At 33.9% G+C, this 16610-nt stretch overlaps 1 protein-coding gene across 3 annotated transcripts; it reads left to right on the forward strand.

The window, feature by feature from the left end:
* Positions 1 to 3922: 3922 nt before the first annotated feature.
* Positions 3923 to 12570, forward strand: LOC111089007. 3 transcript variants are annotated; one of them, XM_022400661.1, is made up of 3 exons: positions 3945 to 3981; positions 4904 to 4955; positions 11119 to 12570. In XM_022400661.1, the coding sequence occupies exon 3, from the start codon at positions 11145 to 11147 to the stop codon at positions 12405 to 12407; it is 1263 nt and encodes a 420-aa protein (XP_022256369.1). In that variant the 5' UTR covers positions 3945 to 3981; positions 4904 to 4955; positions 11119 to 11144; the 3' UTR covers positions 12408 to 12570. The 3 variants fall into 3 exon arrangements, with proteins under 3 accessions (XP_022256416.1, XP_022256369.1, XP_022256318.1); XM_022400610.1 differs by having other exon boundaries at positions 3960 to 3981; positions 4842 to 4955; XM_022400708.1 differs by lacking the exon at positions 4904 to 4955 and having other exon boundaries at positions 3923 to 3981.
* Positions 12571 to 16610: the final 4040 nt, after the last annotated feature.

Below are 16610 nucleotides of genomic sequence, written 5' to 3' on the forward strand. Positions count from 1 at the left end.
AGCTGCAGGTCGCGAATTCGAATCTCCGTTCCATCAAATATGCTCGCCCTTTCAGCCGTGGCGACGTTATAATATGACGGGCAATCCCATTATTCGTTGGGAAAAGAGTAGCCCAAGAGTTGGCGGTGGGTGGTGATGACTAGCTGCTTTCCCTCTAACCTTTCACTGTTAAATTATGGATGGCCTAGCGCAGATAGCTCACGTGTAGCTTTGCGCAAAATTCAAAACAAATCACATCATATTTTCAAGCACAGCAGTAACATAGGAAACTAATCTAATATTAATGTTAGCATGCCACGAGTTAATGAATGACAAGCCCAACGTGCAAATGCAGAATATATTTTCGTAGAGGATTACTTTAAGAAAACAGTAACAATTCCTTTTCTTGACCACATTATCAGTAATCTTTCCTCCAGATTTGATGCATATATGAAGCAAGTAGCATTAATTCAGAAACTTATGCCATCAAACTCACACAAGAGTTTTCTGTCTCTGATACCAGAGATGTTATAGATTTTTACCAGGAAGATTTACCAAATACTGATATTTTTGAAGAAGAACTTCATCGATGGAAGACAAGATGGCTTTTTATACCTCTCGAAGACAGGTCCCAAATATTAAAAGCGTGCTTCAGTGTACCAAATATATTTTTATTACTGAATATCTTTGTCACACTGCCACTAAGTTTATGTTCACGCGAACATCTGCTCTCAGCCAGTTGAATAATTATTTGACGTGTACACAAACCGGATAAATATTGAGTGTCCTAGCTTTAATACATAATCATTATGACATTACTGTCAACATTGAAAGTATATGTAATTTTCTGTGGAAAAGCACCCCAGAAAAATGGAGCATGCTATCATGTTATTTCAGTAATGCATACATGATAGCCAATGAGTGAAATATACTATTGTTGTAGAGAGTTGTTTAAATTAGTAATGAAATTTAGCAATTAATAACTACTCTGCATGTAGATAGTGCAGTACTTTACTATAATAAAATAGACATTCTAATTTAGGTCTAGCTCCCCATGCAGTGTTACAACAGAATGATGATTTGTTGACTTTTCATTGATGTCTTGGATTTTATGTGAATAGCCATGCAATTGTTTAAGCTGGATTTCATGCAAGGTTGTTTCGAGATTTAATCTCATAGCACCTATTTTTTTTTGTAACTTTTCTGGTGGGCATGCCTCCAGACCCCGTAGCATTAATACACTGATTGTGCTTCGCACAATGTGTTGACTTTTCATCTCATAAATTACAACGTCAATTTCAAACATTCTGTTACAGGCCTGACTTGGGTAACCTACACACAGGCTACATCTCGATTGCCTTGATACAGTCAAGTTCTGCCATATATGAGCCATAAATCTCAACTCATTTATATTTTCATGCTCACAAAACAAATAATCACTGGCTGAATTCAGCTAAACTTATACTTTTCAGACGTTACATTGCAGAGTACGTCTGTAACCGCTAGCCTGCAATAATAAGGTATGTTTCTTACACGATCGGCCTATAGGCCACACACATTATGTTACTCAAGTTTCATCACAGGTACCTCTTTCATCCGTACACAATCTCAAATATTGTTTATTAAACGAAATGGTTCATTTTCCAATAGAGAAAGAAATGCAGCAGCATTTAGTTAAGTTTTGTATCTTTTCACGCCACTATTATTTGTTTGTCTTAATTTTTTCATTCTAACAAATATATGCAAAAAATTGGCATATGCTTCAACGCACAGGAGGTTACAAGCAGCTGTTATGAATAATACATCTTGCGTTAGCCCATTTATGAACTAAAAGAAATGGCCCGATAAGATATCTTTCTAAATTATTAAAATTAAAATGAATCTATAGTATTTATATTATTATTGTTTGAAGTGAAGCATAAAGTTACACAATGGGCTATCTGTGCTTTGCCCACTAGGGATATCAAAACTCGATTGCTAGTGTTGTAAGTCCACAGCTGTGCCACTGGGGACTATCTATCATTATATCTTATACCTGAAAAATTTGTTTCTTTTTGAATTTCGCGCAAAGCTACACGAGGGCTATATATATGTATAGAGGGAAGGCAGCTAGTCATCATCACCCACCGCTAACTCTTGGGCTACTCTTTTACCAACGATGTGACGGTCAATCCCACTATAACGCCACCACGGCTGAAAGGGCGAGCATGTTTGGTGTGACGGGGATTCGAACCCACGACCCTCAGAGTGCGAGTCGAGCGCACTAACCACCTGACCATTCCAGGTTCACCCTGAAGAAGCTATAAAGTGAAACGTTGAGTGTCCATTAAAGAAAAACAATAAATTGGTGTTATAGGTTATTTATTTCTAGTATTAAAATGTCTTCTGTACATCAATACTCACTACAGAAATTAAATAATGAAGCCTCATGATACCCTAAGAAAGATTTTGGAAACTTCCATTCCACATAAGGAAGAAAGAAGGTTCTATGGACAAGAGAGTGCGATACAGCAAATAATCCATAGTCTTGTGTAATATTTCTAAAATCTCGACAACTTTAGAAACATGAAATGTATAACAAAAAATGTGCGGATAGTTAAATTTTACATTTATTGACATCATTAGCTTCAAAACTTCAATCTTTTAAAAGTATATTCGCTAAAAATAAATTCAAAATGTAATCTAATTTTACTCATTTCCGGCTTTGTTTGACGTTTTGACAAGTTGTCTCTGTGGAAACAGGAAATTTATTTATTTACACAGACTGAACAAACAAAAGGCTATTAAAAATGCTATTTTTTAAATTAGTTCATACAGAACAAATATTTAAAAAACTATCAAAATAAAGTTTAAAACCTTAACATTTAAATTATAACTTTATTTTGGAGAAACTTTGTAGGGATACATCACAAATAATTTTTTAAAAGTTTATGCCGCATATTTTACCCGAGTGCGACACGAAATACTTGAAATAGAAAAGTTTAAATTAATCTTACTTCCCACTAACCCAGAGTGACTAGTCCTACTTATGACTGGACATTCCCATTCAAACTTAAGACAGATCGTAACCTTGATGCATGCACCACTTCACCTATCACTGTACGACACTGCTGTCGACATTCTTGCCCAATTTTGGGAATTAAAGTCAATATCATCCCATGGGCAGACCAGATAATACTTCAAGAGAATGACAAAGAACTAAGACAGCAAGAATGAAAGAAACTGAACGACATTTTTGACCACGTGTTATGATGAAACTGCACAAAGTGCACATATCAATTTCAAGAAAATAACAAAGAACAAAAGCAACATTGCTGTAGCATGAAGGAAAGAAACTTGACAACGTGTTATATAAAAATTGCACACACCAGACTAACTGACAAGTTTTAAATAGTACTGTATTAAAATAAGAAAATAGAAAACGCATGACATTTTTAAATACCACACTGGCCTTCTGACACATTGAGCGGAGTTTGATTTCAATTCAGAAAAGTTTGAAACATAAACTATATATATATATATATATGATTACATTTTACCCTCGGTGGCTCAATGGTAAATCTAAAGGATTGACCCTCACATTGGGTTTCGGTATTCATGGTGGGCACAGCGCAGATAGCCCGTTATGTATCCTTATGCTTAATTTTAAAAAAGAAACAAAAAATTATCATATATTTTTCTTAAAAATTGTAAAAACCTTCATGATCAAATTGTACTGACGTAAAATTTAATAAGCTTATTATATTGCTATTTAATAACATTTAATTACTCAACAGTGAATCTTGACTTTTAAAAAAACGAATATAATAATGTTTGTTACATTAGCTGTGTGCTGACGTAGTTCTGTTGAATATACATTTTTCTTAATTTAATTTTACCAGTTTTGCGTAGAGGTCGCTAATCATATTTGAATATAATAAAACGAAACGTATACGTAAATTACGTAATTGTACTTGTGCTGAAGTGGGTAGTAGTGGTTGAATTAAGAATCTGACGGAAAGGGTAACAATATTTGATGTTATTTTGATAGTTATATTTGTTAGTTAAACTTATTGTTTATCAGATAAAGTATCTGCAGTGAAGGCCTGTGCTGCTATTACACATTTAATTTGAATATGCTACTTAAAAATAAAAGTTATATATGTGGACAATTGGAATAAATACTAAAATAGTTGATTGATGTTTATACTAAATTATAATTTATACTTATAGTATTATTCGTAGCAATATAATTAAACCTCTGAATTTTTATACAACCGCTATAACTTGACATGTTAATTCTTTACACTTTAGTTTAGGCGAAGGCGGCTAAGATAGTAGGTGAGACGAGTCAACATCTATCTATCTGTGGCAGCCATAATATTAATGTAAACTTACTGTTAGTGTTAGACTACTGTAGTCTGTAGTATACATATTCAAGAGACTGGAAGTGGAATCTCGACAATCAGGCTCATTGTGAATTTTACTTTATTAACTCGCAGAGTTCTTAATTTAGAAATTAGAACAGAATCTGAGAAAAGTAATTATGTATTATGTTTACTTTAAACTTTTAAGAGTAAATTATTCAAAACATCATGATTACTTAACCTAGTAGTAAATAGTATTATTAAAAATTATTGTGTCACTATTATAGTATTAGTATTACTGGTATAACTGTTAGCATTATTAATAATAGAATTAAAACGCTAGAAATAATATAATTAAGGAATTTGGCTCAAAAACATGGCATGATTTCTTACTTTGTTAAAAGTTGCACATATAAGAAATGTGAGAACAATAAATAATTGAACTACCAATACTACTAAGCATTATTCAGTTTAGTAATGAATGGTCCCTGATCATTTTCTGTTTAAAACGTAAAGGTGTCATAAGAACTGAAACATCTTATTCTTTTATTACACACAACACCAATGGACTTGTACAGATTAAGTGGAATTGCCAAATTGTACATTTCAAATTCTTCATTAGACCATGAGGTAAGTAAGTTTGATCATGGCTGAATTTGTGTATTTTCAATAATTTGGATGGCATAGACTTGAGGACAAACAGGCCCCTTATTGTCAGGGCTGTAGGAAGTGGTAAGGCCAGTCAGGCCATGGCCTGCCCATTTTTTCATGGCATATGTAGCTACAACTTGAGTATTGAAATTTGCTTCTTTTAATTCAGTACATTATGTTGTGTGTATGCAGTACTTGTAGCTAAAATGGCTCAAGATTCAGTCTTGTACCAGTAAATTTTCAAAATTTTTCTGGCGGAACATGCACCCCCCTAGAAATGCCATGTTTTGTAAACATCGTGTGTCAATGGCCTGACCACTCAAAAATTGCTTCCTATGGCAATGAATGTTATATAAGTTATGGCCTGGTAAGAAACTACTACTGTATTATTAAACTCAAAATCAATCGTATTGTATTTAAGGGAGAATGAGTAGTTTTGGAATTTGGGAATAATCCCACTTGCAGACAAAATCAATTTATGAATCATCATTTTACTTGAATTTTAACTGTAAGAATCTGCTGAAATATTTTGATTGTTTTGGTTTTAAATATATATTTATCTAGTGCTAACACAATAATCTTTTTATTATAAGTGATGTAACTTGATAATATTGCCATTGTTTGTCTCCCCCCCCCCCTTTTTTAAAGCACTGGTGTGAACCCTGCAGTAGATGCATGTTCAGACGGCTTGAATTTATATCTTGAAAATACTTTGTGTACATTACTGCTATTTAGTAAGGGAGGTTTAATTACTTGTCTGACCAGTTTTCACTGCACTTAACTAGATTATAACAACTTTTAGCATGTCAACAATGATAGCCGCAAACATTATAGATCATTTCTGTGACCAAAATTATGCATACAAGAATAACTGCTAGCAGTAGGCCTACTTGCATATTGTGCCAGAGAGGAAAATGAAGATGAAGTGTAGCCCATTGAGTGTGTGTCATGCATCTAATAATGTGCGTCTGGGTCATACAGTCTGTTATCATCACAAAGTAACCCAGTACTTAAGTTGAGCTCTTCAAATTTAAATTGTATCAGTTGTAAGCTCCTAAATTCAATGCAGAATCTGAGATTTCACTACGATGTAAAACTGAAAGTGGCTGAAATATACAAGCTGAACCTTTGGTGGGATGATAGAGGAACTTTTGGAAGGAATCATTTGTGAACTTTGTAATTACTATATAGACATCAGTTGTCTATAAGACCAAAAGCACAACTACAGACAGGACATAAGTGAAATACATGGTTGACAAAATATCTGAAGCTATAGAACAAAAACTTGCATTTTCTTGGTGTCATAACTAAGAATGCTGCAAACATTAAGAGAGCATGGCAGTTACTTCAAGGGAAGTATAATGATTATTCCATATTATCCTACAATTGTATCACTCATAACTTGCATAGGATTGAGTTCATTACATTAAAACATTTTTGTATATGCAAATTAGCTAGTCATTTAACAAACACTGTGTGAGTGTGTGTGTTTAAAGTTGTGGTGGAACTAAATTTACAAGAACTACATTGACATTGTATGGTGTTTCATAAGTAATGTGATGTCACTGAAAATTGACTGCTTTTAGGAAATGCATATAAAAGCTCTTTCTCTTGCAAAATATTCATACATTTATCATAAAGATGGGTTTAGATTGAGAATTAATTTCCAAGACAGGATATTCCTTGTACTTAATGACATTGGAAAACAAAATAATATGAATCAACTTATGGTACCAGGACCATCCAGAAATAGATCTGCATGTCACAACCCAACCATGGTAAGTAAAGTATAGTATCTTGTAATGAGTGAGAATTCACTGACACAAAGGTAAGTGGCAAAAGCCATCCACTTGTCCCAAGCAGTAATAGGCAAAATCACCAAGAAGGTCCCCATCTGGAAAAGTAAAACAAGTTGCATGTACACAAGTTACTTCCATAACATATCCATTCAACTATGCATACTTCTAGAAGATATGGAATGAAACAGGTATTCATGTTATTTCACACAGACATACCAGTGAAGTCACCAGATGCATTGTGTATAGATTTCTTTTGGGTTGAACTGTTGAGACAGGGTACTGGCATACAGTTGCCTTCATATGCTTGATGGATTGTAAATAGCTAGCAATGAGTAATGGTGTGCTTTGGGCATGACAGCTTTGTAGCATAGCCTTTTACAGTAAGAAATTACAATGCAGAGCTCTCATCAAAATGCATGATTGTCTATGGTGACATGTACTGTAATGATGTGGTGAGACTCCAAAATTATTTTAATGTTATACTCATCCTTTGTATAGGTGATTATGAAACAGAAGATGTGTTTACAGTTAAGATGTACTTGTAAAGCTATTATAAAGCACTTCAAAGATTCTCTTCAGTTCTCATAATTATATATTGTCCTACTGCAAAACCATTTCATTTTGACAATTATCAAGCATAACTGCAAAAATAATGGTGTTCTAAGAAAAAAACTTCTAAAAGTTTTTACTCTTTAATATATAAATTCTTCTCTTGACATTTATTTTGAACTGGCAGAGCACCCAGTGTTGCTCAGAAGAAAATGGCTTTAAATATCCTGAGTTGTTTTGATTAGATCAATCATATTAATTGTGAATTTTTGCAAAAAAAAATCAATGTTTTCTTTATATATATTAGGTCGTTAAGAAATTAATGTTGCTTTTTTTAGATGAAAAACCTGAACAACTTGTATATTGAAACAAAACATATATTAGATAGTCTCCATTCTTATTGCTGATGCTTTTCCATCTTACAATGAGATTGTTAATGCCCTGACTAAAGAAATAATTTGGCTTTGAAGCAAAAAACATGATGTCCTCTTTAACGCCTTCCATATTTGCATACGTTTTTCCATTAAGATGGTATTGCAGCGAACAAAAAAGATGGTAATCTGATGATGCCATATCTGGAGAATATGGTGGGTGGGTGGAGGAGAACTTCCCAACCCAAGTCCATAATCTTGTGTTGCATAAAACATTCACATGTGTACACGCACTGTTGGGGAGAAGAACACCTTTCCAATTGATGAGTGAAGGTTGTTTCTGATGAAGGGCTTGATTTTAAACATTCCAGTTGCTGACTATAGATCTCTGCATTGACAGTTCGCTGTGGATTGAGGAGTTTGAAATGAATTACTCCTTTGATGCCCCACCAAATGCAAAGCATCACTTTCTGTGGATGGAGTCTAGGTTTTGTGGTCGGAAGTGGTTTTTGTCTTGAACTGGGCCATTGTTTTTGGTGGTTAATATTCACATAGAGAATCCATTTTTCATCGCCAGTGACAATTCTGTCCAAAAATGGTTCACGTGCATTACGCTCCGAAAGCAACGTTCACGTGTTAGAAACTGTGATCATCGGAGAGTTGGTGAGGCAACCAAATACTTTCTTTATGGAGTTTCTCCATATTCCTTAGATGTTTACGTATTGTTTCATGAGAAACATGCAATTTCAGGGCCATTTCATGAGTGTATTGCTTTTGGTTAGACTCAACAAATGTTCCAAAACGTAAATTATTTTCTTGATGACCTAATATAAGTCATTGAAGTATTGTGTTTTAAGTTTTGGTCTCATTAACTTAGGAAAGACATTGAATTACTAGAAAGGGGTTCAGAGAAAAACTAGTAAGATTATATCTGGAATGGGAAGGTTGTCATATGATGACTGGTTAAGATCTCTGAAATTGTTTTCTCATGGGGAAAATGTTAGAGAGATATTCAATTGAGTTGTTTAAGGTTGTTAAGTTAATGTATAGTGTTGATGTATCTTTTTTTTTTTTCATACTGAATGGTGGGACTAGGGGGACTCAAATTTTGAGCTAAGACAGCATTATTTTTCTAAAGGTGATTGGATTTTGGAATGAGTTGCCCTCAGATGTGGTGAATGCATTTAATTTAAGGGAAGGCTTAATAAATATTTAATAGTTCTCATATTAGAGTTTTGTGGATAGGATGGCCTAGGTGGACCAAAAGATCTCTTGTTAAATTATATATATATATATATATATTTGGGTGCATTGAATTTACACAGTCAAAAATTTTATTTTGTAATTGCAAGTTGGCAGGGTGTGCAATAGTTGCCTTTTATTATAAGAATTTATGCCACAACTGCTAACCCATCCAAGAAACTTAGTTTGTTAGTGAGATATGTAATTGAAGTGTATGCAACAGTTTGGTTTAATATCAAGAAAAATCCGTCATGCAGCCATGGCTCACTGCACCTTTTTCTATTTGTAAGAAAATCATGTTTTTTCCCTGAATCAGAGAAATATGTGGTGGATAGAGTAATTCAGAGAAATGCATATTTTGCCCACCCAGAAAATTTGCTGCTTGCAATGCTTGGAGATGATTCTAAGGCTATCAGACAACTTGCTCTTCATGAAATATTAGCTGCTTGATGTACCTCAAATTCTAGCACAATGAGACAGTTTGTGGTTCCAAATATTAGTGCAACATTACACTGATCTAATAATGTGGACTGAGAGTAGAGCCACCACTTTAAAAAAAGATGAAACGCCAGTTTTCAAGTTCAGCATGCTGTGTCACACACAAACAGTTGAAAGGCATGTTAAAATAGTAACAGAAGCTTCAGTAGCTGTTTGTGGCTATCAGCATGCCGTGTCACACACAAACAGTTGAAAGGCATGTTAAAATAGTAACAGAAGCTTCAGTAGCTGTTTGTGGCTATCACAGAAGAAAAGGATTCATTAAATTAAAACTTCAATCTCTATCAAAATCATGAAAAAACTTCGTATTAAGAAACAATACATAATCCAGTAATTCTATTGCCCATTGGAAGAGTGGGCATGGGTGGAACTTGACATCCAACTACCTCCTCATGGTGAGTTCTGGGTAATTTAGGATATAAAACTTCTAAATTACCGAAACATTGCCTATCCAAAGTTATGATACTTTGATTTCTCATATACTTTGATTATGGATATTTTAAGAATAAAAACCCCACTCGTGGCAGTACAAGATATAATTTTAGAAGCCTGAAACTTACCCATATAATTACACCAATCACATACCCTGCTGATAATGATAAAGAAATTTATATTTTTGATGCACCCAAATATATAAAGAAGTCATGCTGTATGTCACTCAAACAGGGTTGAATAGAATAGTTTGGCAACTAGTAAATTAAATTACATATGTTTAGAACTCTGCTGAAAATTGAACCTGAATTTAATGTATTATTTCAGGTTCATTGAATGCAAAAAGTTCAAAAAAAGCTACAATTGTTACACATTTTTGAAAATGTAATTTACATATTTCAATGCACATTACTAAAACACTTGGATGCTGTAGATAATAAGCAGTAGGAAACTGTACTGTAGCTTAGTAGGAGGTTGTATATTCACTGAAACTTGCAGAATGCAGTCACCCTATTGTCATTTTTTTTATGCATTTAGCTTCCATTTTTTTTCGTATTCCTTTAAGTACAGGGGCGTATAGTATAAAGTTAAAGCTTTAAGTCATGTAAGAATGGTCCTATCAGTCATGCTATCGAAAATTAGTGTTATCTGTCTATCTATGTACATCTTAATTTCATAATAGTAAATCTGATTGATTTTGATTGGCTGCTTAGTGATGTAATTTTACTGTTTTGGTCACACATTTATATTAAATGTATACTATCTGAATATTACTGGTACAATTAATATTAACTATTCATTGCAGTATGTTCAAATGGTATGCAAAGAATAACTTACATTAAATAGAATTGGCCTGGCATGGCCAGGTAGTTAGTGCTTGACTCCCAATTTGATGGTCGTGGGTTTGAATCCCCATCCCACCAAACATTCTAACCCTTTCAGCTGTTGGGGCATTTTAATGTGACGGTCAATCCCACTATTCGTTGGTAAAAGAGTAGCCCAAGAGTTGGTGGTGGGTGGTGATGACTAGCTGCCTTCCCTCTAGTCTTTTACTGCTAAATTAGGGATGGCTAGTGCTGATAGCCCTCATGTAGCTTTGAGGGAAATTCAAAAAACAAACAAATTAATAAAATTTGAGTTAACTGTTTACAAGTGTAGTCTTGGAGATCAACATCACAAGATTTAATGTTAACCTTGTGTATATGCGTAATGTATACTAACATAATATTATCTCTTATCTTCAATTTTCAGTTGAAGAAGATACAGCAGCACAAGAAATGCATGCAGTCAGGCAAACTATAGATCCTACAGAAAATATCTTCATTGTGAAAAGGGAAGAACTGAACAAAAATGAAGAATATTTGTCTGAATCTGCTGATGAGAACTTTGTTAAATCTGCTCGCAAATGTCGCCGCAGAAGGAAAAAGAAACCACGTGTACAAATAAGACCAATAGATGTCCCAAAGGCTCCAGAAAACTCTACTCAATTTATCATTGATGACCATGAAGACTGTAATTTGTACAAAAGTTTTGAAAATCCTGGTAATGTCTTGAATGAAAGTTCAGAACAAGACACAGTTGGGGGTTCAGCATCAGACAGTTGGATTAATGTCAGACATGCTGCTTTTCATGACATTGACTATGAATATGAATTACCAGATGACTTGGATCACACTGCATTTTACGAGGAAGATTTTGAAAATGCCTATGCAAAAATTCGTGTTGAGAATCTTCTACTGATGACTGAAGAAGAATTGGCAGAAAGATGTGCTGAGTATGAAGCTCAGAAGCTTGCTTTGGAAAAACAGCTTTCACAGTATGATCCCGAGCTTTGTCTGGAACAGCTGCAACAGAAACTATTGATGCTACAGGAAGAAAATGAAAAGCTCAAAAAATACAATAGGTCTTTAAAGCAATATTTATATTCCCAAATAGATGAATTATCTGATGAATATTCAGAAACTGATGTTGATGATGGCAGTCTTTCAGATGATGAGTCATCCCCTGATAATGATGGTGACAGTAGTGGATCTACATGTATTTTAAAAGATGGAGAATCTTCAGGTTGCTCTGAAGAAAAGGAATCATTGTTCCCAGAGAACTTAGAAAATGATAATTTTCTGACTAGTAAGAACAGAGCTGAATCCTCTTCACACAGAAATAGGAAATGTCCTTTAAAAATGGAAAATGTTGCAACTTGTGATGATGCAAGTTCTTTTCCTTCACTTCCAGACTATGATTTATCAAAAACGGAAGTAACATGTTTGGGTTCTCCTCTTAAACTTCAAGACTTTAACCCTATTACACCTACAAGCAGTCCTAGACAAAATGAGGAAAAGTTTGTATGTACTGAAACAATATGCAATAATAATGTAACTGCTGTTAGGTATCATGCGGATGATATAGTATCAAGTGACACTTTTCTTAATGGTAGACCCAAGACTTCAGTAGACTCAAAAAATGACATTTCAAATGAACTGAACAATGTGGTAACTGTGACTGAAGAGTTTGAAGAAGACAGAAAGAAACAATGTGGTTAGAACTAGTTTGTTACATTCATTCTTTGGCTGTTGAAACTATAATTTGGGAATACAACTAGTCAAGTGTCATTTGTTATATATTTTAACTGTAATGTGTGCATGTCTTATTCAGTAGTATGTAAATTTTTAGTTATTAATTTACAATAAAATTAGTATTTGATTATATTGTGTATCTAAAAAGTGTATTCAACTTTTAAATGATTTTTGTGGGCAAAAAAAATTGGAGAACATTAATCAACTTTAATCTGGTTAACTCTTCTTTTTATGTGCAGTACCAGTTGCAGGTGGCTGGCAATGGGGATGGTCCGTGAAATAGTATAATTTTGACTTTAATTATATTCCACTACATTCAAAATAATTTTTCTAATACTGGTCTCATTTGTTGTTTAACAAGATATGAATATGTTTAATTCTAGCCTCACTGAAGAAGACTTTTTATATATATATATATATGTTTAACTATGTTAAAGGTTGATTTTTACTATATTATTAGAGAAAGAACATTTAAATAACTTTTCTGCAGTTAAGTAAAATTAGCAGTATGTGTCTCTTAAATGATAATTAACTTGGGATTATTTACCACACTTTTAATATGAAAGTTATTGTTTAACAGTGTATTCTTAATATAAGTGTGCAGATATGTAAAAAGTAGGTGCAGATTAGATTTAAAAGGAATGAGATTTTGGGATTTCTTCATGTAGAATCTTGGGAGGGAGAAGGCATTTGCTCTATGTTAACCATCACAAGAGCTGTGTGCAATAAAATTTGTAAAATCTAAACAGCCACACTTGACAACTTATGCAGGTAAGTATTTGTATACAGTATGAAAATAATTAACCAAACCTCCATTACCACCATCCCAATGAAGAAATGAAATGTATGTGGTATGAGCTTAACAAACTTTCTTAGATATCTCGTTTCATTTTTGGCTTTTAAATATTTTTACTTTTATCTACATTTGACACTATATGACAATGTCTAGGGACAACAAGGGATCTGTTGGTCAATCTTGGCTGTCTCATCCTCTAAACTAAACTATTGTAAGTTTTAAAAAATAACTTAAAGCCAGCCCTTATCATTCATATGGCTGTCAAGCTTTATCTTAAACTCGCTTAAATTTACTGCCTCCGCAACATCTGAAAGCAACCCATTCCAGAGGCCATCCGACCTGTTAGAAAAATAAAACTGTCTTAACTGAAGACAACTCCTACCTTGACAACATTTATATTTGTCACCTAGTCCAACTATTCTCACTGTTAAATATGAAAAAAATCAACACTATCAATTCCCTTTACAATCTTAAAGACCTCAATCAGTTCCCTCTAAACTCTTCTTTTTTTCAAGAGAAAAGAGTTTAAAAGATCTTAATCTCTCCTCATATGACAAACCCTCCATCCCAGGCACCATTCTAGTAATTCTTCTCTGAACCTTTTCCAAGGTAAGAAGCCCAAGACTGAACACAAAACTCCATCCAAATTATAATAACCCACATGTATCATCTTGCACGTATTATTATTATTAAAACCCATCTGCCATTTGTTCACCCAACTCACTAAATGATCTAAATCCTTTTGTAAAACAGCAATATCCTCTTCACAACTAGCAACACCCAAGACCTTAATATCATCAGAAAATGTAAGTAATTTATTGATCATTCCTTCATCTCTGTCATTGATGTAAACCAAAAAGAGCAAAGGTCCTAAGACTGAGCCCTGGAGTACCCCACATGTGACATTAATCCAGTTTGACTGAACTCCATTTGTAACAACCCTCTGCTTTCTTCCATGCATTAGTAAAAATTGTAATTTAATAACCCAGCCTTCTCTTACTCATCAGATACAAGCCTTTCTTTATCCATCAAGTGTCCTATCCCCCATTCTTACATTTTGTTTATGCTTAATTTATATAAAGAAATTCTTACTGTTAATTTTTACATTTTCAGCCAACCTTTTTTTTTTTCATACATCCTTCTTGATGCCATAATTTCCTGTTTGACCAATTTTCTTGATCTTCTATAATCTTCCAAATCTGACGACATACTCTACTGTCATACCAGTAAATTTATTTCTTAAACTTGTGAAGCTTTTCTTTAATTTTATCTCTCATGCCCTTTGTGAGCCAAACTGTTTATTATTATTATTTGCAGCCACCCTTTTCTTTCTATAAGGAATATGTTTATCTTGAATATTTAAAAATTTGTTCTTAGTTTTTCACATTTGATCAGTGTCTCCAAATGAATTAGCTGCCCAATTCACAACAGATAATTCTTGTGGCATCTCTTCAAAATTTGCTTTTTTGAAATTTGTAACCAAAATATCGTTATTACTGATATCCATATGCAGCAAAACATCAAAAACTCTAATAGAGCAATGATCGCTTGTACCCAGATGTTCCCTAATTTCCACCCTCTGGAAGATGAGAAACATGACTCTTTCTTTATTCATTCAGCATATGTATATGAATTATTTATTCACTTCACAATTAGCAATGTTTTGCCCACCTGGAAAAATTTCTACCGACGCCCATGAAAGTGTTTTTTCTTTTGATTAGTTTTATAATATTTTCCTTTTCATTGATTATTCTTTATTGTTAATGTTCTTAAAAGCTTTTTTTTTAACTGAGGCGAAACTAAACGTTGTAGGAAATGAACATAAGGACAATGCACAAAAACGTTTGTTTCAAGTGAAAAGGAGAACTGTATTGCAGGTTTTTACAATTCAAATGCTTGAACATTGGCGTGGTTCATTATTAAAACGTCATACCAGCATTTCTGTGTAAATTTAGCTATAGCTATTAGTGTCTCCAGGCGCAAGTCTGGGGCCTTATAACGCTAAACGTCGGGATTCGAATCAGTAGTTGTCAGAATACAGTGCTTCGTGCTTAACCAACAAACCAACAGTATAATTTCTTAAACTTTAGTTACTCGGATTTTTTGTAGCTTTATCTTGTAATCTGTATCGAAGCATCAGCAGATTCAAAGAATAGTAACTGATGATCGCATAGGTTATAGCCATGACAATGACTTATGTCATATAACTTTTGTTAACGAATTTAGTAGAAATTAAGAACTTTAGTGTTTTTTTTTAAATCTCATCTTTTGTGAAAGGGTTAAAGAACGAACAAGGTAACTGTAGCCCTGTAGTTAGCGTGATGGTCTGTGAGATGAGGTTCCATGATTCGCGTTCCGTTACCGCCAAAAAAACGCGCTGCGCACTTTGGGGCCATAAGTACATTGTAAGAGTGACAGTCAAATCTCACTATTCGATCTATCAAGACTTGATAATGTATCGTCGGTGTTAGTCTTCCTTATAGAATATCACTCCATAATTGGGGTGGCTAGCTTCGCACGAAATCAAACGAAGGAACCATAGTGAATTTGTTAACGGTACAAAACATTATCACAAACTACAAAATAAAAGTATTGAGTTGTACAATGTACTAACATTTTGTATGTGAACTATCCTCTTAGACGGACCATTACACCTTGTTTTCAGGTTGCCATACAGTTTTAAATGTCATTTATTACTCCCCAAACTTCAACTGAATTGTTTGATTGCTTTTTATTATCTCGGGTTTTATATAATTAAGCCCTACAGCCTCAGAAATGTTGGTATTAGGATTTTATGCAGGCTAAGCCTAGTTTCGTCAAGATTGTTTCATCACGTAGGATCATTGTATTGCTGGCAGATGAATCCCCGTCTGATATATCAAATTCCTAAGGGACTAGTATGAATGATCAGAATTCTCATTTACTTGTCAACAGTCAGGTGCCATTGTGTGTGAATCTGACATCGTTGACTGAGATACAGCCCTAAACTTGTACTGATCCTCTAACATTTTTATTGTACATTGACTATACAATAGTTTTCATGTCTGCCATTAAACAAACCGTCGTTGATCGTTTCTAACTAATTTGAACTTGATTTTATCTTTAAAAGGATATGTTTTCAGCTTTATTTCTCATTCTACTCTCTGTGTTATGATGGCCATTTCAATCCGTTGGCTTGGTTACCTCTTATCAGCAGCAGTTTTCAAGTAGTTTCATATCCATGGAGACCACTTCCTGCTGTTTGAAACCGTCGGTACCTGGTGAAACTTCATAATTACAGAATTGAGGAAAAACAAGACAATTGTACCGTACTTGATGACGCATTTACTGGCGAAACCATGGTCGTGAATAAATAATGTATTTGTGTAAGGTAC

This window comes from Limulus polyphemus, unplaced genomic scaffold (assembly GCF_000517525.1).
Source record: "Limulus polyphemus unplaced genomic scaffold, Limulus_polyphemus-2.1.2 Scaffold4, whole genome shotgun sequence".
In the NCBI taxonomy this organism is placed as follows: Eukaryota; Metazoa; Arthropoda; class Merostomata; order Xiphosura; family Limulidae; genus Limulus; species Limulus polyphemus.